A 27,107-nucleotide genomic window follows, 5' to 3' on the forward strand; every position below is an offset into this window, starting at 1 on the left:
CCCTCCGGAAAAATAAAACACTCACACACACACACACATACACACACACACTTGTAAAGAATACATAAATAAAATTATTAATATATGCGATTAAGAATTAAGTTTTTGTATCCTAATTATAAATTCAATCAAATTAAAATGTTGTCTTTAATAAATTAAACTTTTGTTCTTTTTCATTTAACCACACCCTCCTCGTTCGTCACCCCCCTCACACCTTCCCTCTCAAATTGCGCACAAAGGTTCCGCCCCGGGTAATAGGGATTCAATTCCTTGACCCAAAAAGGGAACCACGAGCGGTTGACTTGTTGACGGAGTAAAAACGACTCTTCCAGTCGCTGACCCGTCGCAAGTCCTAAACGTGCCGCTCGGCTCGTGCGGTCAGGTCCGTTTACGTCGATCGCCGAGCCCAACGAAAAAAATTCTACATCTATCAGGACGTAACAATATTATAATTTTTATATTATAATAATTAATCGTTATATAAACTTTTGAAATCATAAATTTACAGATAATGTTATTTTTGTTCTATTTTCAATATAAGCGAAAATTAATTATGTGGGTTTAAATAAATAATTTTATTAAATTTATACGTAACTTTTTGTTATAATATTATGCCACATGATGACTGACTAGACTATAAAGAAGTGAATAAATAATTGAAGAGATAAGAAGAAAAAAACAGTGCTCCGGATGCACTTTTAAATTAATATTCACATTTGCGTATGACATAAATCTAAAGTATATTTTATAAATTATGCATTCTTAGCACTACGTCGGAAAGAATAAAACTTATAATAGTTAAAACACATACAGCACATATTATAATTGATTTTAAAGTCATTTGTACATTTTCATTGTATTTAAATACATTTATAAAATTAGAAAGTACAAATTGTTTTATTAATATTAAATTAATAAATAAATTCTGCGTAAAAGATACGACTATTTAATTGTTTTAGTGTATAATGATTGCAATTATGTTAAAACACGCAATTTAAAAAGATATACCGGATAATACACAAAAACCTGATGTCATTCAAATGTCTATTCTTTGGCGACTTCTAAGATGGTTTTGCGTTCAACAAACTTGTCCGAAGCATAGTTTTTGAGATATAATTAACAATAGTTTGTCACTCTTTTCTCTTTCTCCCACACGCTTGAGTCCGGTCAACAGGCAGACAGCAAGGACAGTGCAACGTAACATAACGTGACACTTGACAGTCACGTTTTGTTAACAACACACTAATTTTAATCTCAGAGCAATTACTGTCTCTATAATTTTTAAGTAGGATTTTGGAAGAAATTATTTTTATTAAAATGATTTAACTTGTTACAGATAACTTTACTTATCATAGTGCTATTTGCAAAGAAGAAAAAGGGAAAATAAATTAAATTTACGACAGTTTTTCCAGTCATTGTTTACTTTATTTGTATCATAATGACAAAAATGTATAAATCGCCCTCAGGTAGAAATCTGCCTCGATTTATCGAGATTGGGTACAGGGCTTATTAATTTTTATTATATATTTTATTTTGTTGTTTACATTTGAAATGTACCTCATATAAATAACAACAAATTTCATTATTTCTATAATTAAATAATTTTTAAACCACACTTTAAATTTTAATTTTAAACATTGCCCACATTCCTCCACCTCAAAAGATTACACAAAATTCTGTTGCCAGTAAAGAATATTAAATTCTTTGTTTAAAACAAAAAACTAAAAAACGATGATATCATAAAACATACAAAATCTATTCTTCTGTCATCGTTGTATGTCTCATAAACCATTCAAATAATAAGTCGAATTCCGTATTGACCTTTAGCGAAAAATATATTTCTGTTACGGTTACTTAAGCCTCATTCTGAAATATAATAGTTTTGGATAGAGACATGGCAATGGTATATTTTATGCAAATATACTAATAATAATAAATAGAACTAATATGATACATAAAATTTCACATACATATATTTATCAAAATAACAGAATATTTTAATTGATATTTTATAATGATTTTTTAATGTGCAATCTAAAGTAAATAAGATAAAAGAACTAAATAGAAATTTTTCACATAGCCCAGGTAGAAATCTGCCTCGATTTGCCAAGATTAAGTACAGGGCCTGGGTAGAAAAATCCAGTTTGAAATATTCGTCCAGGTCCAAAATACACCATAGAAATTTACTTTGATTTTACTGAGAGAAAAAATAGACGGGAAAATTTACATGGGACCTAGATTGCCACTGACAGATTTTTTCCAAGTTAGATATGAAACTATGAAGTCTGGATTGGATAATCTAGTTTTAAATATCCTAATAGATCCGGAATATAATGTTAATATTTATCTAGTTTTCCCCAAGAAAATTTACGTTGTGTAATATACAATATACGCATAATTAAATAATTCTATCAGTTTTCCTGAATTGTCTTGTACAAATTGTCTTCTTAATTAATGGTCACAATTGTAGTTTTGAGATACTTGAGATAATGAGTGACATCGAAGATACATGGATGTCCTCACGATTGTTGAAACGAAAATATTACGCGAGAAAAAAATAAGAAAAAAGAAGTGTCTAATAATGAAAACCGATAGTGAGGTTAACAATGATGTGCAAGGCAGTGATATAACTATCGATAATTGTTATCACACTACCAGTTTTGCAATTACTGTGCATACGAAGTAGCCGAAGCACATGGAAATTCTGAGTACGAGGGTGATTTACACATGATACAAAATGATGAAATTAGCTGTTATGAAAATAAAAGAGAAAATAAAATCGAAGCCGAGCTGGGATTCCAGGGAATATTTTAGAAAAAAATTTTAGATTCAAGTCTGGACCAGACTGGATTATAGAAATAATTATGGTACAAACCAAGCAAATATCTAGGAAAATTATAAGTTCCAGCTAGATTCCAAATAATTTTTCTGAACAAATTCTGAGCGTAATCTTGGGCCGACCTGGATTCAGAGATAGGGCCTGTTTGATTTAGGCGTCCCAAACTTTACACAGAGCCTAGCTAGATTTTTCATCTAGATCCCAGAAATATTTTTCAAAAAATATATGGGACCCTGATTGTTTCCAGACAAAATTTCTACCTGGGAGTTTTGAAGTTAATCATAGTAAAGCATGTGACATCAAAAACGGTGACAACAATTATTTTAAATAAGAAGATTTTATAATTGCTAGCAACGTCAATAATAAAATTACTTACATCAAAACGCATCTTCGTTAATTACATCTGCCACTTTCTCGTTTGCTAAAATCGTCACGTGATTATCCTCGACGTGATGTACTACTACCTTGTTTTCAGTTATCTTAAACATTATAAATTTTCATCAAAAAATATTGTAAAATTTGGTATACTAAATAATGAATACTGATAAAATGTTTTCTCAAAATACCTTACACAAACCATAGTCCTCTTCAAGTTCAGGTGCATATGACGTAGATTTTAACAACGTTATGGGTGATTTAATACGCGGTAATGTAGAAGAATCATATTGCCGAATAGCCAGTATATTTTTATAAATTGTTGTATACAGTGTTTGCAAATTTTGGCGTGTCAAAAGTGAATATACTTTCGAAAAGTATTTGGCGAAAATTTCAAATCTTTCTTCCCAGGTTTCACATTTTCTTAATTCCAATAAAACCTGCCAAATTATACTACGACTTTCAAAATCAACTTATAAAATGAGAAACATTTGCAATATAAAACTTAGACAGTAAAAAATATGAGACATACATCAAATATCCACAATAAAAAATATATAAATTTAATTAGTTTAAAAAATATAAATAATGGAGTTATACCTCTTTACTGATTTCTGTTTCATAAATCTTTAGAATAAAGATCATAATATTAATCTGAATTTCTTCATCGCTCATATAGAAAAACTTATTGAAATCACTATTCATTACATATTCCGGAGCTCCATCGATGAGAACTAATCGACTTTTAGTACCCATAGCCTCCAATCTTCTTATTAGTTCAATTGCAAGAATAGAACCGAAAGAATATCCTGTTATTACGACTTTCTTTTCGTCTCTTAATCGTGATGATATACACTGAAGAAACAAAGGCAAAAATGAATTTATTTAGCAACTTTTGCATCTGTAAGCTAAAAGCTTTTTTCTATTCCAAAATAATATGACAATATATCAGTTTTAATAGTATTTAATAGTAACAAATGTAATTATTAAGACACCATGCTGCACGGATAGCACTGTAAAAATCCAATTTCCGATAATGATATTGTTATGGTTAAATATGGTTTAAAACTGTCTCTGCGTCTATAGAAAAATTTAAAAATTTTAATTTTAATACTCTTATAAAAACAAGAAAGTAGGGTCAAATAAATTTTAAAAATATAACATAAAAAATGTAAATTTTAAGAAAATTAAACGCATAGTTAAGCAAAACATTAAATAAAATTTTTGAATAAAAACAAAACAAATTATTACTAACTGTGATTATATACTTTTGAAAAACGTTTAATTACAATTACATACCATTAAGAGATAATCAGCCATCTCGGATAAAGTGTTTGCAACACCGATATTGCCATATTGCAAGGATGTTGCCGAAAATTTAATTCTTAGTGCTAAATGATTAAATATTGTTCCGCAGCCATCAATTCCTGGTAGAAGAAACACATGGGTCGAATTATCCACTGTGTTGGTCGGAAGATTTAAACAAATTTCTGAAACAAAATCTTGATTTCTCAAAACACCAAATAATAATTTCTGTTCTTTCGTAAGAATTGGTTTATTTATATCATTTGCCGCTTCAGTTTGTGTCTCGTTGCTATTAACGTTTATATTAGACATTTGAATCATTTTTGCAAATGTGAGAGTTCGTAGTTCTTGTGGACTGAGCAAGATATCAAATTCTCGTTCCAAAGTTTGTTTGATTTCCACAGCCATCATGGAATCCATTCCAAGTTCAGCCAAAGGTGTACTTTGACTTATTGTTTTCATATCTTTTATATCTGTAACATAGAATTCATAAAAACACATTATGACACATTATATTATACCAAAACAAGTTTGATAACATATTATACGTGAAAGTGTGCGTATATGTGTTTGTGTACGCATTTGCGCGTGCAACAATGACTTTTGGGATGTTGTGATATCGAAATAAATAATGCATGCAAAAATTATTACGTTCTAAGTAGACAATAACAGAAAGTAATCTGTTTGTTAATTCTTACTCATAATATCAGCAACGATTTCCACTATGTTGTCTAATCCGGATAACCGCGTTTTCTTTTCACTTACGATCATGCTGCTTACGATCGGTCGGTTTTGGAGCAAAAATTTTTCTAGTTCTATAAGACAGGAAGATATTTTCTGCTGCAGAGTCCCACCGATAACTAACTCTTTATTGACTTCCTGCATGTCAGCGACGAGACCTACGTCACCTACAGCTCCCCATTGAATTGCCAATGCGGGTAGTCCTTCCTCCGCTCTTTTTTCGCACACTCTTTCCATGATGGAATTGGCCATTCCATAATTAGTTTGCCCAGCGTTCCCTCTTCCACAAGAAACGGAAGAAAACACTACAAAATGTCGAAGTTTTAGACAGATCTTTCTAGATACTTTATCTAATGTCTGTGTCGTCCAGGCCTTTGACATAAAAGATTCCGTGAAAGTTTCCATGGTTTGGTTTTTAAGTAGACAATCTTTCAAAACCACAGCAAGATTAAATATCGCATCTACTGGTGCTTGTGTCTCCGCCATTTGTAGGAAATGTTCACATTCTTCGGTATTAGCAAGATTTGCGTCTTTAACTATCTGCACGTTTACACCGTACGATTTCCATAACTCAATTCTCATTCGCTGATAGCCATCCTTTATTCCAGTTCTCGAAGTTAGTACGACATTTTTAGCGCCTCTAAGTATCAACCAGTCAGTTAACTCTAAACCAAATCCACCCAATCCGCCTAATATAACGTAAGTTTTATCTTTGAGGCAGTAATAACGACAATATGCAAGAACAGGTGAATCCAAAGATTTACCATCCTCTTGTATGTTTAAAATAATCTATAAACATATTATTGTATTTAAAATATGGAATATATATTACGTGTTAAGCATAATTCTTTAATAATAATTTATAAGACATGTTTAGTTGTTCCAAACGTACTTTTCCCATGTGTTTACCGCTTGCCATGTATCTAAAAGCTGCTTCAATCTCCGTTTTAGAAAAAACTGTCGTTTGAATAGGCTTAATATTTTCATTTTTTAAACCTTCAGCCATTAATTTCGATAACCGATATTTATTTTTATGATTACTGGTAAACATTGCATCCAACATAATAGAATAAAAACTGATACCTTTTTGAAATAAAGACATATTTAGAGGGTTGTTGGATAAAATGTCATACTTTCCAATCTCTAGAAAACGACCCCTTCTCGCCAAACAACGAACAGACGCTAAAAGTTTTTCTTCCGCCAATGAGTTTAATACAATATCAACGCCGCGACCGTTTGTTTGTCTCATTATCATTTGCTCAAAACTCGTGTTTCGCGAATTTCCAATGTGCTTTTCAAGAATAGCCGGAAACAGTTTTTTGATGAATTTACGTTTTTCTGCAGTGCTCACGGTAGTAAACACTTGACATCCTTCCTGAAGAGCGAGATGAATGGCTGATTGTCCAATGCCACCAGTGCCAGAGTGGATAAGTACTTTATCACCTTTCTTCATTTTTCCAAAATGATATAAGGCATAATAATTCGTGCTGTAAATACACGGCACTGTAGCTGCCTGCTCAAATGTCCATGAATCGGGTATATTCCAACATAAATCTTTATCTCGTACAACGACATTCGCTATGCACCTAAGAACATAACAACATTATTATTATGAAGTAAATTAAATTATTAATTAAATAATTATAAAATAACAATCTCTTATAACCAATAGTATCAAAATAATAGTTCTTTCTGTTAATTTGAAGAAAATTGTGTAAATTATATAAGACTATAACTTCAAATTTGTTACTGACAAATTGTGTATTACAATAAATTAAGCAGATATATATGTATATTATTTAGTTACATACTTATCGTCAGAAATTCCCATTACTCGTTGTCCATTGCTATCGAATCCTACATATTCTAGTCCAAGACTCGTGTCATGAAGTCGATTCGACTTAATAAAATCAAATGTTAATTTGCCAGTTGCTAGCATTACATCTCTAAAATTGATAGACGAATAGATCACATGTACTATATCTTTGCCAGTGTCGAATGAAACATCGTTTTTCATCCAACAAAAAGAACTTAAATCGCCTTGAATCTGTAAAAAAATATTCGTTAAACAAATAAGTATATTTGTTAGATAAAGTGCGAGACTTTTAAGTTAAATTTTTAAAAATATTTGAGACAAAATAGTTTACAATATTATTGTATTAATAGCACATTGATAGATTATCTAAAGTTCGGCAAAAAATTTTATGTACCGTTTGGCCTACATAGGCGGCAGTTACGGATTCGACTTCTGGATGCGGTAATCGCAAATGTCGGTAAGATCCCCAAGTTTTATTAGGTCGCAAAACGTTAACAGTCATATCTTTTTGTAATTGTTCCATATAGAATGGATCTTGTAGAGAAAATTTAGAAGCATGTTTATCTTGAATAAGCACACCTCTAACCAACTCTCCACCAGGCTCTTTCCTCAAGCAGTTAATAAAACCCAATAAACCGCATTCAAAGTCCCCCTCTCCAACAATTACAATTCTGCTATTGCCATCGTGTTTTTTCTCGTCGTCTACAAGTTGCTTCAACTCTTCGAGCCAATTGAAATTACTATTATTTATATAGACGACAATTGTATTTTTTATCATAACTTTTTTCTTTAGAAGTATAATTACTTCTTTGTCCGTATGCTTTTCCAGAATAACTTTTAATGCATATTTACTTAAATATTTGTCATAGTTATTTATATTGCATTTTTCGCGTGTTAAGAGATAACCTCCATCTCTCAAAAGTGGCAAAAGTTTTTTTAATGAATTCTGATGTTTCGTCAAAAGATTAAATCCTGTAGCTAACAAAGCTTTTTCGCCTACAAATGGTTCGTTTAAATCAGCGACCAAAACGTTTGAAGAAAGTTCCTCTGGATTGAAACGATTCGGCGATGTTAATATAGCAACATTTGCTTGTATTAAAGGAATATCAGCAAGAGCTTCAATCAGTAACGTCGAGGATAGATCTTCTAACATTACATCATCAGCATCTTCCACTAGCTCTATGGCTGTTGCTTTAATGATCTGATGATCCTCTAGCGCCAGCTGCGTCGATATTCGAATTGCTTCATTTAACGAAATATCAGCGCGATCCTGGTGAGCTATAAATTTATGTTCTTCGATGACGGGATCTTCGATTGGTTTTCGGCGGGAAATCGTGGTAGCTTTTAGGCCACGTATCTCTATTCCACCTGATTTAATTATGCCAATTTTTTTATGTACATGTATTGGTACCTCTGCAATAGGGCAATTTAGAAAATATTACATTTTAAATAATAATGTTTTCAATAGTTATTTAATTGTATGTAAGATACTTACGTTTATCTTTTTCGGGTGTCATGTCCCGCAATTTTGATGCGTGAAGTGCAGGATTAATTACCAATTTTTCAATACTCGTTGGAATATATAAGTCTCTGGTATCTTTTCCTATTATACACATTTGCAGCATGTTGTCCATGAATGTCACCCAATTACCTATCCAAGTGATGTGCCCTTTGCTGCCTGATATTGTTGCACTATTTAAGCCACAAAATGCACCACTATATTGGTAACCGCGTAGCCTTAATTCCTTGTAAATGTCTCGAGAAGTCATATGTTCTTTCTCGTCAGTATCCACCGACAACAGATCATTTGGCACCATTTCTTGTTCGGCATTTGATACTGCGTGTACTACACCTGTTACAACAATGCTGTCTCCTTCGGTGACTTCAAATTTGCCGCTCTCTACAATAATTTTGCATCGTATATTACATAATGTATTAATTATGTTATTAAAAGCTTTTTTTGGAAAAATAAAATTTTACGCATACCTTTCTGTATTGTTATTATCAAATTCACAGAGCTTTCGTTTGATAAATGAGTAGCCCGAATAAATTTTATATCTTGAAATACTATTGGTGTTGATATGAGCATTTTGCCCATTATCATTGCAATGGTTTCCCAAACAAGCACTAAATAGCCTGTCGCAGGAAACAAATTTTTTCTGTCAATTACGTGATCGGTCATAAAGCCATATTCTTCGGTATCCGTTTTAACTTCTATGCGTCTTGCTCTGAATTTAATTATTTTTTGTGTTTCTTTTGTACGCACATAGCAATCTTCAGAATGATTCCATCTGATGGCATTAAAACGTTTGTGTATACAATTATGTGTTTTACATATGCAACAGTTTTATTTAAAAATATATTGTACCTAATTGATGAAGAGATCATAGGAGTGCCTCGGCTAACTGGAAAATTTACCGGTGGATACAAATTAGCGATCCTCGGCTGGAGGCCACAGTTGTAGAGTTCTCCAATTCCTTGCAATGCTAAATTGAAAGCATTTTGTTCATTTTGCTTAGTCAGTACAATGTTCGTTACTTTTGAATGTACCGATTCTTTCAAAATGTCCTGTAAAGTGCTATCTGGTGCAATTTTAATAATTACAGCGTCATCTGGGATCATATGCGTTGTTTGATCAAACAAAACTGTGTTTAATATACTGTGTGTATGGTAGCTTGCTGAGCATAATTTTGACGTTGGATTGGACCATTCATTGCGAGGTATGGAAGTGCTGATCCATTTGGGACTTCTTTCTTTCGGCTGTGAAATTATTTTGTTCAAATTTGTAAAAAATTGCGATTTCAGAGAGGCAAGGTAACGACTGTGATGAGGTATGTTGTTGCTGGAGATTGCTGTCACGTGAATGTTGTTTTTCTGAAAAAAGATATGTAGAATTAATATATAATTATAATTATTTATAATATATGATTATAATATAATATATAATGCAGTATATAATATTTATTAGTTAATGCGGCAAATTAAAATTAAAAACTTGGATGTTTATTCGAATATTAAGAACAATACTACATACATTAATGAAAAATAATCTGTAATTTATAGAAGGTAGAAAATCAACATACCTGCAATTTTTGCAAAAACTCTTGCATGGATTTAACGGGGCCAGTTAAAATATTGTTGTTATGGTTGTTTCTGCATATTATTTCAATATCCGCTGGACATATACTTTTAAGAGATTTGTAATCCAAATTGACAACTGCGGTAGAGCTATGAACTAGTTTCTCTTTCACACATGCTAAACCAATAAAGTACGCTGACAGAATAGTTTGTTCCATAGTCAGACATCCGTCTGCGTAAGCACAACCAAGTTCACCAGCAAAATGACCAATTATGTAATCCGGAATAATCTCTATAGATGTTAAGAGATCTACTAAGCCAATCTACAATGTTAATAAACAATTTTGTTATTAAATATATTGCATTAAGAAATAAATAATGTTTGTTATGAATATTTATTATTAACATATTTTATAATAAAGTAAATATAATATAAAAAAAGGTATTAATAAACTAAAATTTGCGTTTATCAGTACATACAATATACTTATTTGCGGTTTCAAAATATAATACCTGAATAGCGATGATGCCTACAAAAGTATGTAAAGCGTTTTTGTTTAATTTTTCATCCATTTTCGTCAATATATTTGTAACACTTATATTATATGGTTTTAAAATAGCATCGCACATTTTTACAGCATTCGCAAATGCGTGAAATTTTAATAGCTCTTTACCTAATAAAATTTGAATATTTGTGTATTATTTTTTTAATCAGTTTGTACATATAAAATTATTCAATGTTGGGTACATACCCATTTCTGGCCATTGTGATTCTGCAAAGGCAGAGAAAATGAAGCAAGTAGATCGTTTTATGCTTTTACAATTTTGAACTTGTTGTATGGAATATTTTTTCTGAGAATCCAGTATAATGTATCCTCTCCATAAATGACCATCTATGGCGTCTGCGTGAATGTCGTGTAGTAAACGGATGTATTCTACATCTATGAAATGATTAGCAATCTATAAAATAAATGTTTCAAAAATAAGTGTAGTATACACAATGTAATGTCTTTTGATGTTAGAAATGGTGTTAATGTTGTTGCTGAAATAATTACATCATCTAAAAACAATTTCACTGAATCTTCTGTGCGTCCAGACAATACCACAAGTCTTGCTAAATCATCAGTAGGTGCTCCATTATTAATCTTTTCTTTGACATTCCATTGTAATAACACGTGAGCATTACCTCCACCAAAACCGAAAGAATTTATGCCTACATAACCATTTTTAAGCGGCATTGCTTCTGTGATGACACGAATGCTTCCATCCATTAAGGCGTCTATATCGTCCCGCGGTGATGTAAAATTAATGTTTGGCGGTACAAAACCGGTTTCAAATGCTATTATCACCTATAAAAATTGATAAATTTTGATGTATAAATTTTAATTAATTATAGTATTTAATGCTTTTTTTGCTGTTAGACAGTGATAAGATTAACATGATAAAACTAACATAAAATGTAATATTTGTTAAACTAAAACGCTTTAGCGTAAGAATCTTTGTTTCTATTAGTATTTAAAGCATTATTTTGTTTGTTTAAATAAAGAATTTTAAGTTTTTTTTTATCGATGATATCAGTAATCATCACATTTAATTTAAAAGATTACTACTATTTAATGTTCTTTTCTAACAACGTTAATAGTTATTATTGGAAATATTTCTTTCTTTTTCAAAAATGTTGCATAAAAAAATAAAATGGTAAAATTACATAGAAGAATTATTTTGGTAATTTGTTTTAAATGTTGTAATTTGATTGTTATTTTAAACCATTTGTTTTTTAATTGTGACAAAATAATTTGTTAAATAAATTGTTTTACTTTAGCAATTTGTGTAAAACTACTGGCAGGTTCTGCGTGACCAAGGTTGGATTTTACGGATCCCACCATCAATGGTGTTTTTCTATTTTTGTACAAAACTTTATGGACAGCATTGATTTCTTCAGAGTCGCCAACTTTAGTAGCAGTAGCATGTGTTTCGATGTAATCCAAGTCAGATGGTGGTACTTTGCACTCATTATAAACCTCTGTTAATAAAGCACTTTGCATGTGTGTCGATGGATATGTTATTCCTTCTTCTTTGTAACCGTCATTATTTAGTTTAATCTGCTTACATATAGCATAAATTCTTTTTGCATTTTTAGCTTTTTGAAGATATACTACCGACACGGCTTCGGAACGCGAATAACCGCTTGCGTCAGTATCAAATGGCCTAGAATTTCCATCAGAAGATAAAACACCTAAACATATGTACAATATGTATTATATCAATGCAGTATATCAAATTAGCTTGTATTATAAAATTAATTAATTTTAGTAAAAATAATACCAAGCCGAAAGAATTGCATATGTATAACAGGACTTAAGCAAAGGTTTATGGCTCCAACTATTGCATCCTCGCATTGGCCTGACATAATACAATGATATGCAGTTGCGATAGCGTATAGACCAGAGCTACAGGCAGTATCCACTGCATAAGATGGTCCTTTCAGATTGAATGTGCGAGATATCATATTTGCTGCTGCATATTTGGCGCATCCTACAATGGTTCCGTCGGATATCTAATTTACAGAAAGTAGTGATATATTTATATAGGTCATGTAATTACAAAATCATTATGTGAATGATTTATTTCAACTATGTCGTAGTGTGATATCTCCATAAATCAATAATATTTCTTTATTTTGTAGTTCATTTTGATACAAAATATGAAAGCTGCGACTTGAACTTTCCTCAGGCACGCCACGTCAAGGGAGCATGCCCATTTGAACGGTAACAGAACGGTAACTCCGCGCAATTCGGGAGCTCGGTAACTCGTAGTGTATCCGCAGTGACTGCAACGATTCTGTAACCCGGGCGGTAACAGCGGTAACCAGAAAGGGAATCCTGCTAAAGATTCTCCACTTTCCTTAAAGATGTGAATCTGGAATCTCGCCCAGAAACGACGTTCCAATGCAAGATTCGAACTAACGGTAACACCTAAATTTTGGTAGCAGACAAAAATGTAATCTCAACGATAATTTCGATAAAGGTATTCAAGTTTCCGCGACGAGTTAATCGTTATGCCACAAGGCCGAATTCAAACTCTCACTGCGCGACGGCACTGCACTCCACGCAAATTCCGCGACTCAAATTCTCTACCAACTCTATCAGACGGTATCCTCCCAAAAAAACATCAACGGTAACTGGTAACTCCGGTAAGACGGAGACAGTAACGGTATAATCCTTTTTCGAATTACGAGCGTTCGGACTATCGACGGCTCAGCGCCTCGGAAAGTGTCACGTCACAAAGCATATTTGTCACCATAGATTCGCTATATTTAATAATATTTATGTCTTTTCTAATAATATGATATAAGCAATTGCAAATTTATACATGTAAATGATAATTTTTATAAATTATCTGCAATTACTTTTTTTACTATATTTATCAATTAATGATTTTTTTCACCTGCAAATTTTCGTATATAAATGTCGCTTGTGATTCAAGGTAACACGATCCTATGATTACTGCAGTATTTTTGCCTCGTAATTGTTTCGGATTGATTCCTGCATCGATAATTGCTTCGAAAGTGTGTTCCAGTAACATTCTTATCATAGGATCAAGTATATTTGCTTGTTTGAAAGATATATCAAAAAAATCAGCATCAAACTTTTCCAGATTATTAATTATTCCCATGCGAGTTGGTAAGTCTAAATGCTCTAACAAATATATTTGTAAATTGTAACTATATTGTGTTCTGTACATTTATTATTGTAAAATTATAGTTTAAAGTACATTTTTAAAATGTATAATTATCTACTGTAATTAATGACAAAGAAAAGACCATTAATCACATTTATGAATAAATGCAAAGCTATAATTTATAAATTAATTACCTATATTCCATCGCGGATTCGCTCTAAGAAGATTAATTTTGTTAAATAGATTATCTTTTAATTGTTTTACATTGTCTGAGCCAGGGAATCTACCAGCGATACCAGAAATAACAATTTCGTCACTGGATTCGGTATTAATATACGATTGATAGGTTTTTTCGGTACCCATAATTCTGATTGTTTTATTGGATATACAAATGCAGAAAAATAGATGCAATATACTTATCTTACGTTATTTGGTTTTACTTGTTGCGATGTCTTTTTATGATATTTGGATTCGAAAATGCGCTGTGTCACTATAACAGTGAATATCGGTTGAAGACTGGACAATAAAGCGCTGAAGCACAGTTTTTATAAGCAAGTTGACGTAATTAGCCATTACGTAAGGTTTTAAGGACTTTAAACTTATGAATGTAGTATTGTTTCCGCTGTACATTTAATAATTCAATTTTCTAGTTTTGTCACGTAAGTAAAATATGTCTAATTGACATTTATTGGTATTATTATTAATTATTTAATTAATATTATAGAAATAAGTGAATATGTATTATTTAAGACTAAGTTATCTGGTAATTAAATACAAAAAACTCCACAAACAACAATTAGGGAAGCAAGAAAATTATTCAAAAAAAGGCAATTTTCAAAGCATTGTAATGCCGGAAAAAATCATCGTTTTTTAATTCGAAATAAAGCATTTTAAAGCTTGTAACTATTTTTAAATGTGTGTGATTTTAACAAATATTAATTTTTTTTTAATTTTATGAATTTGATCGCATAACCGTGATACTCTTTGAATAATACTTATGTCGACGATATTTTCATTAAAAAAAATTTTCCATTTTTTGTTTAAAAAGTTAGATAGTAACTCTTATAGTGCTGAAAAAAATAATAAAAATTGTTTTTAGAGAGTTTTCAATTATTTATTGCGGTGGGTTGATTCATCTTTTAGTTTTTTAATTATTTCGGCTAATTCAAGTATGATTGACACATGAAAATAAATGTTTTGGCTAATAATGTTATTGTTTTGAGATAGAATTAAACCAAAAATGTAGTATTATTGTAGTCAAATATCGTTGTGATGTCATTATTCACTAATGTTTTGAATGAACTAGCAATTTCTGGTATTAAAAAAATTGGAATTTTATTTCATAAAACACAGCATTTTCTCAAGATGAATTTACATGTGCCATTAGATTTATATTAAGTTTCACATATTTTAGATTTGACGGTAACATTTATAAACAAACTTTTGGGAGTCCTACGGACTATCTTCTTTCACTCATCATCGCAGACATCACTTTATGTGACATGGAGGAAAGAGTGATAAATAAGCTCACATTTCATCCATTGTTTTACCTCAGATATGTGGACAACATAATCCTAGTTGTTCCGAGACATTATATGGATTTAATGTTACAGATATTCAATTCATATCATGAAAGAATACAATACATAATATTATAGAAATAAGGAGGCCATTTGAATTTCCTGGATGTGGAATTGATTGTCAAGGATGGGTGCATTATATTTGAATGATATAAAAAACCCATTTTGGGACGGAATAAGAATTTTGAGACTTTTCGTCCGCCATCTTGAATTCGTAAAATCTGATAACAGATTTGTAATCAGCGATCAAAAAAACCCCTATATACAAATTTTTATAAAAATTGAACAATTTTGAGAATTTCCGTCCGCCATGTTGAATCCGCCATCTTGAATTCTGAAAATCTGATAAAAGATTTAAAATCAGCGACCCATAAAACCTCAGTAGACCCATTTTCATTGGGAATTCATCAAAAGAAATTGTTGTGCTCGGAATAATCGAAAAAAGCGTAACATTAATGGCTTTGGATCGCCATATTAGACGTCGCCATCTTAAATTTCAAAATACTCACCCATACATTTTAAAGCTTAGGGTCCATGGACGCAAGATTTTCACTTCTCAGAGATATTCTCATCCGATTTCGATGCGAAAATATCGATTAAAAAAAATGTTGGAGTGAGTCAATAATAGAAGAGACCGAGGTTAGTTGCTATAAAACAGCGCTCGGAATTAGTTACACATTTCGGGCCGATTCAGGAGACGACGCCTCCTGTTCCCCCACTACCGCCCGGCCGCTGGCGGCCGAGCCGCCGATAGCTCTGGCGCAGGAGCGTTTTATATAAGAAATAGGCTGGGTTGTTGAGGCACCTTTCAGAAAATAATAATATTTTCTTTGCTACATAAATAATGTTTATTTTTATTAATAATTAAATATATATATATTATGTATTAATGAAAATAAACATTATTTATGTAGTGAAAAAAATGTTACGATTTCCTAAGAGATGCCTAAACAATCCAGCCTATTTCTAATATAAAACGCTCCTGACATAGTATCTTAAGACGACGATGACGACGACTTAAGACGATCTTAAATATAAGAAATGACTATGAATACCGGCCTTAGCTCGCCCTCGCTGAGCTAAGAAGTTTATGGTGATTAGGCGAGAGGGCAAGGAGTGGGGAAATGGAGCGAAAATGGCGCAGACGTGAGAATACCTACATCTTTAGTGCTCTAGTCTCCTGAATCGGCCCGAAATGTACAACTAATTCCGAGCGCTGCTATAGAAACTTCCTTGTACATAAGTAATTTTAGTATTCTCCATAAATAGAAATCAAATAGTTTTAATAAACTTGAAGTCTAGGCTTGTAATTTTCAATAGATATAGTGATAGGAGGATCTCAAGCCCAAGTAGATCGTATTTCTTGATAGTCTCAAATAGTTTTAGTTGTTCAACAAACTGGCCAAGTTGCCTTTGCATCATATTCAATCCATCATTTGGAAAACATTGCATCTAACGTTCCTATAACATCGCAGAACATACAAAACATATTAAAAATGCTTGACGTAAGACGGATGTGCGACATTAATGACCCTGGGAATATTAAATAATGACTTCTGTCACTATTTAATATTCACTCATTTACATAAATTATAATATCTTTGGTAGAAAAGTTTAGAGTATAAATTATTAATCTAGAGTAAACTTTTATAATTAATACGCCGTGAACTATGCTAAAATAAATCACATATTTATATAAGCTTGCTACGATAGCAAATATATAAAAATAAAACAAGTACAGAGTATATTTTAATTTTAAAAATTACATAAATTTCAATATATTTTCCGTACTTTTTTAAAATCAACTTTGAATATATTTAAAAGATAAAGATACAAATTGTTTAATTAAAATTAAAAAACAAATTCTACACATAAAGTACTATTTAATATAATTTTTTTGAAATATTATTTTGATATATATTATGATACACGCAATTTAAAAGAAATTTGAGAGTACGATTTGTAGATCATCATAGACAACATAAATTTTAGTGAGAGTGTGCTCTCTGTTGCCGCAACAAAACGAAGTAAACTAACAAAAAAACTCGTAATTACATAATTTTAATTTTAATTTTAAATATTAGTTTAAAAAATTTTAATTTTAGAGAAAATACAAGAGAGAGAAAATAGATTTTTACTCTACGCAGTTGAAAAAGTTTAATGAGTTCTTATTGCATATTTAAAAATGCATTGTCAAATTTTGAATCTATTACCATCTTTGGAATTTTTTATACAACCAATACACATGTAATATAGTCAACAACATTACCATAATTACATATTATATTGCTGCGGTGTAATGCATATCACACATTTATCGAATAAAAATAAACCAATGATTAGCTAATAATGCATGCACCAGAAATAATATTGTACTATATACATATTAATAAGCAATATTGTTTGTATTTGTGACATATATAATATATAAGTAAAAGTATAAGTATAAAGAAAACAAGTTTTTAATTTACACAAAAACTATTGCTGTGCTACATTAGATTATTGTAAAATGTTATACATAACGTATATGCTATTTATAATTTCTCTTGTAATGATTTAAAGTATTATATTTGGATAATGCCTTTTCTTTATTTACTTACATATAACAATTGTTATGTTAATTATTCTTTCTATATAACTGCTGCAAATTGCATTTATTGGGACATAAAATATATAAATTGTGGCAACATTGTAAATGCATATAAAAAGTGTTGTTGACGCTTTTTCGCGACGCTGATTGATTATCGCAATTATTCTGACAGTTTGATAGTTTGAAAGCGAAAGTTATTTTGACGGTTACTTAAAATAAAAAAAATTTTATTAAAATATTTAGATTTCATAATTATTAAATTATTATAATAAGTGCGCGCGTGCAGCGCGCGCCTGTATTGTTCTAGTTGTATCATAATTTACATGGAATCAAGTATGCAAAAATCGGAAAGAAACGAAGGATATGCGTCGCTGAATGTACGGATGCAATTGTGTATTGTTTATTAATTTATGTAGAGCATGGTATAGTTTTTGCAAGTTTCTTAACGACGCATTTTATAAGTAAATTCTGAAATAAATTGTGCTTGATATGCAATACTATGTTGTCAAAAATCGAACTTGTTTTAGTTTTTTATGATGACAAAAACATAGCAAAAATAATATATACAGCACATGTATTAATAAACTTAAAGGAACATAATTTCATACATGCCATATATCACATAAATTTGGAGATAGTGAGTTTCCTATTGCTACAATAAAAAAATCAAACAAGTTTATATATAATTCATTTGTAATTAAAATACATTTAGATTTTTGCCATACGCTTTAGAATTATGGCATATGCAAACGTAAATATTAATTTAAATGTGCATCTGGGACATCCGTTCTCCTTCCTGTCACTTCAATTATTTATTCACTTCTTTATAATCTAACCCGTGACATAAAATTTTTTATTATGAATGACACATTTAAGATGTTTATGCGGTTGTCCAGTCCTACTTTCGCAGTAAATTGTAGTCTATTATGTAAACAAATAAAAACCTTGAGAATCTCATTTACATAATTTTGGGAGCTATATATTTTAATTATAAAGGTTGCATAAATTTCAATATATTTTTTGTACTTTTTTAAAATCAATTTTGAATAGATTAAAAAAATAAAATACAAATTGTTTAATTAAAGTTAAAAAACAAATTCTACACATAAAGTACTATTTAATATAATTTTTTTGAAATATTATTTCGAATTATGTTATGATACACGAAATTTAAAAAAAAATTGAGAGTACGATTTGTAGATCATCATAGACAACATAAATTTTAGTGAGTGTGCTCTCTGTTGCCGTAACAAAACAGAGTGAACTAACAAAAAAACTCGTAATTACATCATTTTAATTTTAATTTTAGATATCAATTTACTAATTTTAATTTCAGCACTGGAAAAAAAGTTTTGTTGTATTATAAGAAATTCTGGTTGATTCTACCAGTCTGTTTGTTCGAAAATGGACAAAACAAATTTTTTATTGGAATTACCAGAGAATTCTGATTAATTCCATCCTGTTTAAATCTACCAGAATTTCTTGTTAACTTCGCTACACAATTTTGTTAAGTTTACAAAAATCTACCAGAATTTTTTGTTAATATTACCATATCGTTTTGTTAGATTAACACAACTTTGTAGTTAAAACACGAGTTCGGATAGGTGTAATTTTTTAGAAATAATAATATATATTTAGGTTTAAAATATACATATATTTCATATGTATAATAATAAACACATATACACAATAATAATTTACATATTTATTTTTCTTACAAATCTTTTCTTACCGAATTACTTACTAATTTTTTATTACAAAATAAAAAAAATTATTACATTATTATAGAGAAAAAAAACTTACTATAAACTTATAATAAACTATAAACTCTCTCTTATTATATACGAAATTAACATACCATAAAGAAAAATTATTATTGTATAGACACGTAAATTGCATACAGATATACTACAGATATATTATTATTTCAATATCAATTACCACAAGTAAAGATACTATACCAGAAAGTAACCTAAAGTGCTATACTTTATTACAGCAAATTATTAATATTGTTATTATAAGTAAGTGTAAATTTACAAAGCATGTTTAGTTGAGAATTCATCATCAAAAGAATTCCACTTTTACATAAACGTGCAATAATAGCAGGAAGAGGATAAAATAAATTTTCAACAACAATACAAGACATTTCTGCTTGTATTTCAACTTCATAACCATGAAGATCTTTGCAGAATCCTATATTGAGAAGATTTTGGCATACTAAACATAAATTATTAGAATCATTACACAAAACGTGTCTCACAATGCCAAACTGAGGAAGATGATTGGAAGAAATATTTAAAACAACACATAAACCAGACTTATAAATAATTCCTGTAAATTCAGTGTTTTGAAGTAAAATAAAGATTCTGTTGAATTTCTTAGAGGCTCGTCTATGGTAAAATATTCCTTCCTCCTTTTACCAGTATTGCTGACGTTAAGTCGTTAACCGCGAATTGTTGTACCGTGTAATAATTTATATTAGTTAGTTAACTTTGTTGAATGTAGTTTTATTTTATTATAACAAATTAACTGTGTGAGAACGTACAGATCATACTCTATATAAATAATTTGTACGAGAAGCATTCAACCGTTTCCGTTGAAGTCTCAGAGCGATCTGAGAAATCGCTTCCCACTTCCTAGAAGTGAGATATCGCTCGCAGAATTAATTTGGAATCGATGCTCGCGATGGCACCACTTGTTGGGAACATCAACGTCACGATTAGACGCCTTAAATTCTAGCATGATGTTAGGATCATGTTCCAAACATACCGCTCGCCTTGTACATGAATGTACAACGATTGTTGACTGTAAGCTTAATACTAAAGGAAATAGTAAGTGCTTGTAATATGACGCAATTAATTAATGAGATGAATGACGAGTGCTATATGCAGGCACAAGAAATGAAAAGAAATATGAAAAAGATTACTAACTTGATAAAGAGAATAAAAACAATGGAAATATATCTAACAATAATTATGGTAACTTAATAGCATGTTAACTAAATGGCGTCGAATGAATGTTATACAATCCAATCATGGGAATGATTACCGCCCGCCGTGGTAGTGTCAATTTGTTTTTTTTTCAAGTGAAATTGTATCCACTGGGAGACGGCACAGCTTTATTATCGGACGCTTGTAAATTCCGTTTACAGTTTTAACTTCGACAACGCGTACTTGTCCGCTGTCATCTGGGTACGTGGACATTACTCTATCGAGTTCCCATTTTGAGGGTGGCAATAAATCATTACGTACTAATACAATTTCATTAGGCTTTAAGTTAACCTGAGTGTATTGCCATTTATGGCGTTGTTGCAGTGAGTGTAAATAGTCCTTGGACCAGATGCGCCAAAATTGTTCGTACATGCGCTGTACACGTTGCCACCGATTTAATCGCGTTTCCTTCAGATCTAGTAGCGATTCCTCCGGTATGGTTACCAACGGTCCGCCGACTAGAAAATGTCCAGGAGTTAAGGACGTAAGGTCACTAGGATCATCAGAGAGTGGTGCGATAGGACGTGAATTTAAGCATGCCTCGATTTGCGTTAATAATGTGACCAATTCTTCAATTGAGAGCGTATGTGTCCCAACGACTCTTCTTAAATGATGTTTTACTGATTTGACACCAGCTTCCCATATTCCTCCAAAGTGAAGAGCGGAAGGTGGTATAAATTTCCATTCGATTCGATCGTTGGCGAAATATGCAGTTAGGTCAGGGTTGCGAGATAGACTTTTAAATGTGTGAGATAGTTCGCGCTCAGCGCCGTGAAAGTTTGTTCCGTTATCACTCAATAGTGTTGAGGGGATACCGCGGCGTGCTGTAAAGCGGCGGAAGGCTGCTATGAAGCCTTCCGAGGAGTAATTACGAACCAGTTCTAAGTGTATGGCTCGCGTTGCTAAACATGAATACCGCGATGTATGCTTTGAATGGTTTCTGACCTCGCCCGACTTTTGTTAATATTTGAATTGGTCCTGCGTAGTCGACCCCAGAATGTTGAAATGGTCTACTCGGATTGACTCGATTGCTTGGCAAATCGCTCATTATTTACGAAGTAACTACCGCGCGTTGACGTGTGCATGGAATGCATCGATGTATGTGACCCTTGACTAGGTTGCGTGCATTTAATACCCAAAACTTTTGTCTGAGAACACGTAAGGTTAGTTGCGGTCCTCCATGCAGAGTTTGTTTATGAATTTGATCCACAATGAGTTCTGACAATCGATAACGTGGTAGTATTATTGGGTGTTTTTCATCGTATGTTAAGGATGCGTGATTTAATCGACCGCCTACCCGTAAGATACCTTTATTGTCGATAAATGGATTCAAATTTTTTAATTTACTGCTTTTGGATAGACAATTATTGTGTTTAATAGCTCGTATTTCTGGATCAAAGTATCGCCCTTAAATGTGTGATATCCAAAAGTTATGAGCTTGATCTATGACAACAGCTAATGAGATTGGTAACTCATTTTTTCTACAATTATTTCCTTTAATACGTGATTTATTTGCAAAGATTATGCAGAGAGAGTACGCTGTGATTCTGAGTAGTTTCGGCCATGAAGATATGTTATGGATTAATTCCCATTCTATTTTCTTTGGTTGAGCTATAAGTGTTGTGGTTGTTTTTTGTTCAACGCTTGTATCTGCTATTAAGCAGGTTGGCTGTTCAGGCCACGATGTTGTATGTGAACGGAGCCAGGACGGTCCTGCCCACCAAAGAGAATGCTCTTTTAACTGAGCTACAGATATACCTCTTGATGCACAGTCTGCTGGATTATTAGCGGAGTTAATGTACCTCCATTTTGCTTGTGGTAGGCTTGTTTGGATTTCAGAAACTCGGTTAGCGATAAATGTTTTCCAGCTTGAAGGATGTTGCTTAATCCATGCGAGTGTAATCATGGAGTCCGACCAACAGTATACCGGTGTCTCTGGACTTTTTAAAATACGTTGCACAAAGGCAATGATTCTTGTTAATAGCACGGCGGCACATAATTCTAATCTCGGAATACTTATAGTCTTTATAGGAGCTACCTTCGATTTACTTATTATTAGTGTAGTGTGAAAATAATCAAGCGAAGATAAAATGCGAATATATACGACCGCTGCGTAAGCTCTGGTGGATGCGTCAGCGAATTCGTGCAATTTGACTTCTAAGTCTGAGCTTGACTGCCTTGTCCAGCGTGGAATAGTGATGTGTCTGAGCTCAAAAAGACTGTGATAATAGGAGTTCCACCAGTCTCGTAAATCGCCTGGAAGTGTGCTATTCCAATCTACTCGTCGGATCCACAATTCTTGCATAAAGATTTTTGCAGATATCACAATCGGGGTAATCCAGCCGAGTGGATCGAAAAAGCGTGCAATAGTAGACAATACGCAACGCTTAGTGCTTCCAGGTGAAGTAGGCAATGAATTGTTGAAATTAAAGCTGTCGGATGTAGGATTCCATGCAACGCCTAAAACTTTGGTAATGAAACTTTCCGAAAATGTAACGTTATTTAAGTCCAGTCGATCAACCGTGGGTATGTCTCGTAATAGTTCTTCATAGTTTGAGGTCCATTTTCGTAGGTGAAAACCTCCACTTTGCAGCAATGAGTTTAACTGTTTGCGTGTTTCTTGAATGGTGGATACATCGTCGCCACCGAGTAGAATGTCGTCTACGTATGTGGAATCGCGCAAGATGGGAGTAGCTAACGGATATTGTGCTCCTTCGTCTGCGCATAGCTGCTGTAATACTCGCATAGCGAGAAATGGAACTGAGGCCATGCCGTAGGTGATAATCAATAATCGATAGTGCTCAACTGGTTGATCAGGATTAGGTCGCCATATAATACGCTGATAGTTAGTGTCATCTGGATGGATCATGATTTGTCTGTACATTTTTGCTATATCGGCAACCAAGACCAACCGATGCATTCTCCACCGTAAGATAATGGACGGTAAGTCCGTTTGAAGCTTAGGGCCTGTCAAGAGACAGTCGTTTAATGATACGCCATTGGAGCTTGCGCTTGAAGCGTTGAAAACAACGCGTACAGGAGATGTAGAGCTCTCCTTTACAACAGAATGATGAGGCAAATAGTAATTTGGCTTCATTGCTATCTCTGATAGGGTTAGCGGAGCCATATGACCGAGCGATTCATACTCGTGTAGAAATTTTTGATATGCTTCGGATAATTTGACATTACGCGATAAGCGATGCTCCAAGCGGTCCAATGATTTGGACGCTAAGTAGTATGATTCACCAAGATCCTTTTTACAGGATGGCTTGAAAGGTAGACGAACAACATAACGTCCACTGGCTAAGCGTGTATATGTGGAAACAAAGTGCTGTTCACATATCTTATCGTCACTTGATAAAGCTGAGGGGAGTACTAACTCTTCAACTTCCCAAAAGCTTCGTAGCAAACTATCTACAGAAGGGGTGATGCTACATTGTAAACTGGTAGTTACTTTGTAATTCATATTATCATCTTTGATACATGAGCCGAATAGGATCCATCCAAAAATGGTGCGTTGAGCGACAGGCGCGTCCTTTGTTCCCTTGCGTAATCCGTTCAATAGAATCAAGCCGTAAATATCAGCACCAATTAATACGTCGATACGTTCGCGACTAGATGGATTTGAACCGCTAAATGCAAATCTTGCAAGTGAGCATAATCGTTTTTATTAACAAAATTAGTTGGATGGTACGAGGTTAGATTGGGTAGAACAAGAGCAGTAACGACGACACTTCCTTCTTGACTACTGCACGATTTCAAGGTTAATTTTGTATTGTATTGGACTACACTGCTGGGCTGTCCACCTAAGCCAGATACTTGAATATGAGTTTTTTGTCGTTTGACTTTTAATGCCTGAGCAGCTCTCTCCGTAATAAACGTTGCTTCGGAGCCGGTGTCTATTAAGGCTCTTAAGCATAATTTGCGACCGGCATCCGTACAGACTAAGATTCGTGCAGTAGCCATTAGGACTGACCTTTTCCGTAGACTGACCGTTTGATCAACCGATACCTTGAGAGACACACTAGATTTAGAAATGGATTCACTCACCGAACTCTCAGCTGTAGAATTATTGGCTTTATTTGTCGACTCATCTACTTTGTTGGTATTGTAACCTGCGTCATCATGTAACAGCGTGTGATGTTTTCGTTGGCAACGTTTACAGCGATTGTGCGATGGACACTTAGCAGGGAAATGTCCTTTATGTAAACAATTAAAGCATACTTGATATTGTTTAGCAAGCGCCTTTCGTTTATCTGTGGATAACGATTTGAAATTAGTGCACTGGTACAAGGCGTGAGACTCGTGACATGATGGGCATTTAGCAGTAGTTACAGCCGAGGTTAGTGCCTTTGTGGTACCAGAACGGCTTTGCTTGTTTAGTGATATGTCTTGCATATCATTGGCAGCTTCTAAGGCAACGATTCTCGAAATTAAGAAGTCGCTTCAGTTAGCAAATGTTGGAGGTTCAAATGTACTACTTAAATTAATCTCCCAATCTCTTCGTGTACGTAAATCAAGCTTACGTGCCGTTATGGTTACCATAAAGTCATTGATAGTCGATCGCTCCATGTTACATAATACCGCGAATGAATCATTAATCGTATCATGAACGCGTCTAAGTTCTGTTACTGAATCGGATTTCATTGGTGCGACATCAAGAATGATATTGACGTAGGATGCGACAATTGCACGCAAATTTTCATACCGTCTTTTCAATGCTGTCCACGCAACCTCGTAATTTGCATCAGTAATTGTGATATTTTTTATAACTAATTGTGCCTGTCCCGTGAGACTCGATTTTAAATAATGTAAGCGTTGTACATTAGATAAGCTTTCATTACTCGCGACCAGAGACTCGAATAGATCGCGAAAGTTTGACCATTCGGTGTATACTCCGGAAAATTTAGGCAATTCTATTCGTGGGAGAAGTATCGAAAGGGTATTACACTCGCTTTGCCCGGAATTATTAATAGCAGCAGTAGAGATGGCCACAGGTTTTACTAGTTTTACCAAGACTTCGCTGAAGAGATCCGAGGCCTCGTAGTACTCTTGTTCCGCGACCGAGAAGCTTTCATCCAGAAAGTATGACAAAGTGGCGCGGTCCTGTGTAGATGCCGTGATTTTAATTTCTGCGTGAAGCTGTTGACACCGCGACCATTGTTCTTGCAAAATTGCCAAGCGATTTCGTGTTGAAGCCGTTGTGTAATTCTTTTGCCCAATTTTCTTGAAATTAATGACCGCGCGTCTAATTGAATTGATCACGTCTTCTTGTTCGGCAATCAATCGATCCATTATTAATGGTATTGAATTTTATCGGTAGAGGCAAGGATTTAATTTTCCTTTAATATATTATTACAACGGTCAACGTTAGAATTTTAAATGAGGCAATGAAAGAAAACAAATCGTAATGTTATGTTTCTTGTCCAAGCCAGCGGTCAACGATGTAGCTAGTCGCAACGGTTTTGAGGCTCACGACGAAGTCTCTTGTGAATTAATTGAAAGTTTGAATACCTTTTCTCTCCAATTTTTATCCGGTGATATCCGGCTCGAAGGACCAAAATGTTTTGGAGTAGAATAAAGATTCTGTTGAATTTCTTAGAGGCTCGTCTATGGTAAAATATTCCTTCCTCCTTTTACCAGTATTGCTGACGTTAAGTCGTTAACCGCGAATTGTTGTACCGTGTAATAATTTATATTAGTTAGTTAACTTTGTTGAATGTAGTATTATTTTATTATAACAAATTAACTGTGTGAGAACGTACAGATCATACTCTATATAAATAATTTGTACGAGAAGCATTCAACCGTTTCCGTTGAAGTCTCAGAGCGATCTGAGAAATCGCTTCCCACTTCCTAGAAGTGATATATCGCTCGCAGAATTAATTTGGAATCGATGTTCGCGATGGCACCACTTGTTGGGAACATCAACGTCACGATTAGACGCCTTAAATTCTAGCATGATGTTAGGAGCATGTTCCAAACATTCAGCCTCAGAAACTTCTAAACATTTGCCCGTAAAATATATATGCTGGTAAAAAATTCTTAAATGTAGAGAAATTATTCGAAAATGAAATGTCATCCGCAAAAAGTATTAGATCTAGTTTCTGAT

General features: G+C 33.0%; 2 protein-coding genes across 5 annotated transcripts; both read right to left on the bottom strand.

The window, feature by feature from the left end:
- Nucleotides 1–1,403: 1,403 nt before the first annotated feature.
- LOC105669150 (fatty acid synthase-like) lies at nt 1,404–14,358 on the bottom strand. 4 transcript variants are annotated; one of them, XM_067348170.1, is made up of 21 exons: nt 14,030–14,358; nt 13,602–13,852; nt 12,480–12,711; nt 11,972–12,390; nt 11,210–11,503; nt 10,907–11,114; nt 10,668–10,828; nt 10,160–10,477; nt 9,445–9,950; nt 9,063–9,367; nt 8,572–8,976; nt 7,471–8,489; nt 7,072–7,307; nt 6,593–6,846; nt 6,153–6,343; nt 5,218–6,049; nt 4,514–4,992; nt 3,815–4,069; nt 3,406–3,654; nt 3,216–3,318; nt 1,404–1,866 (listed from the first exon to the last, which is right to left on the bottom strand). In XM_067348170.1, exons 1-20 carry the CDS (start codon nt 14,196–14,198, stop codon nt 3,217–3,219), a joined length of 6,885 nt encoding a protein of 2,294 aa, XP_067204271.1. In that variant the 5' UTR covers nt 14,199–14,358; the 3' UTR covers nt 1,404–1,866; nt 3,216. The 4 variants fall into 4 exon arrangements, with proteins under 4 accessions (XP_067204271.1, XP_067204269.1, XP_067204268.1 ...); XM_067348168.1 differs by having other exon boundaries at nt 6,153–6,846; nt 14,030–14,052; nt 14,261–14,317; XM_067348167.1 differs by having other exon boundaries at nt 6,153–6,846.
- A 6,712-nt stretch (nt 14,359–21,070) lies between these two features.
- On the bottom strand, nt 21,071–26,290 carry LOC136997520 (uncharacterized). The gene is made up of 4 exons (XM_067348423.1): nt 25,522–26,290; nt 24,690–25,251; nt 22,754–24,639; nt 21,071–21,897 (listed from the first exon to the last, which is right to left on the bottom strand). The coding sequence occupies exons 1-4, from the start codon at nt 26,288–26,290 to the stop codon at nt 21,071–21,073; spliced, it is 4,044 nt and encodes a 1,347-aa protein (XP_067204524.1).
- Between the last annotated feature and the right edge of the window lie 817 nt (nt 26,291–27,107).

Source organism: Linepithema humile, chromosome 1, assembly GCF_040581485.1.
Source record: "Linepithema humile isolate Giens D197 chromosome 1, Lhum_UNIL_v1.0, whole genome shotgun sequence".
In the NCBI taxonomy this organism is placed as follows: domain Eukaryota; kingdom Metazoa; phylum Arthropoda; class Insecta; order Hymenoptera; family Formicidae; genus Linepithema; species Linepithema humile.

Coding starts and splice junctions, on each gene's coding strand:
- LOC105669150 (XM_067348167.1), bottom strand. CDS start 14,198: ATGGGTACCGAAAAAACCTATCAATCGTATATTAATACCGAATCCAGT. Junction 8,490..8,571: donor GACACCCGAAAAAGATAAAC/GTAAGTATCTTA, acceptor GCCCTATTGCAG/AGGTACCAATACATGTACAT. Junction 7,308..7,470: donor CCGCCTATGTAGGCCAAACG/GTACATAAAATT, acceptor ATTTTTTTACAG/ATTCAAGGCGATTTAAGTTC.
- LOC136997520 (XM_067348423.1), bottom strand. CDS start 26,290: ATGGATCGATTGATTGCCGAACAAGAAGACGTGATCAATTCAATTAGA. Junction 25,252..25,521: donor TATGGTAACCATAACGGCAC/GTAAGCTTGATT, acceptor CGTTATCCACAG/ATAAACGAAAGGCGCTTGCT. Junction 24,640..24,689: donor GTTCTACCCAATCTAACCTC/GTACCATCCAAC, acceptor CTCACTTGCAAG/ATTTGCATTTAGCGGTTCAA.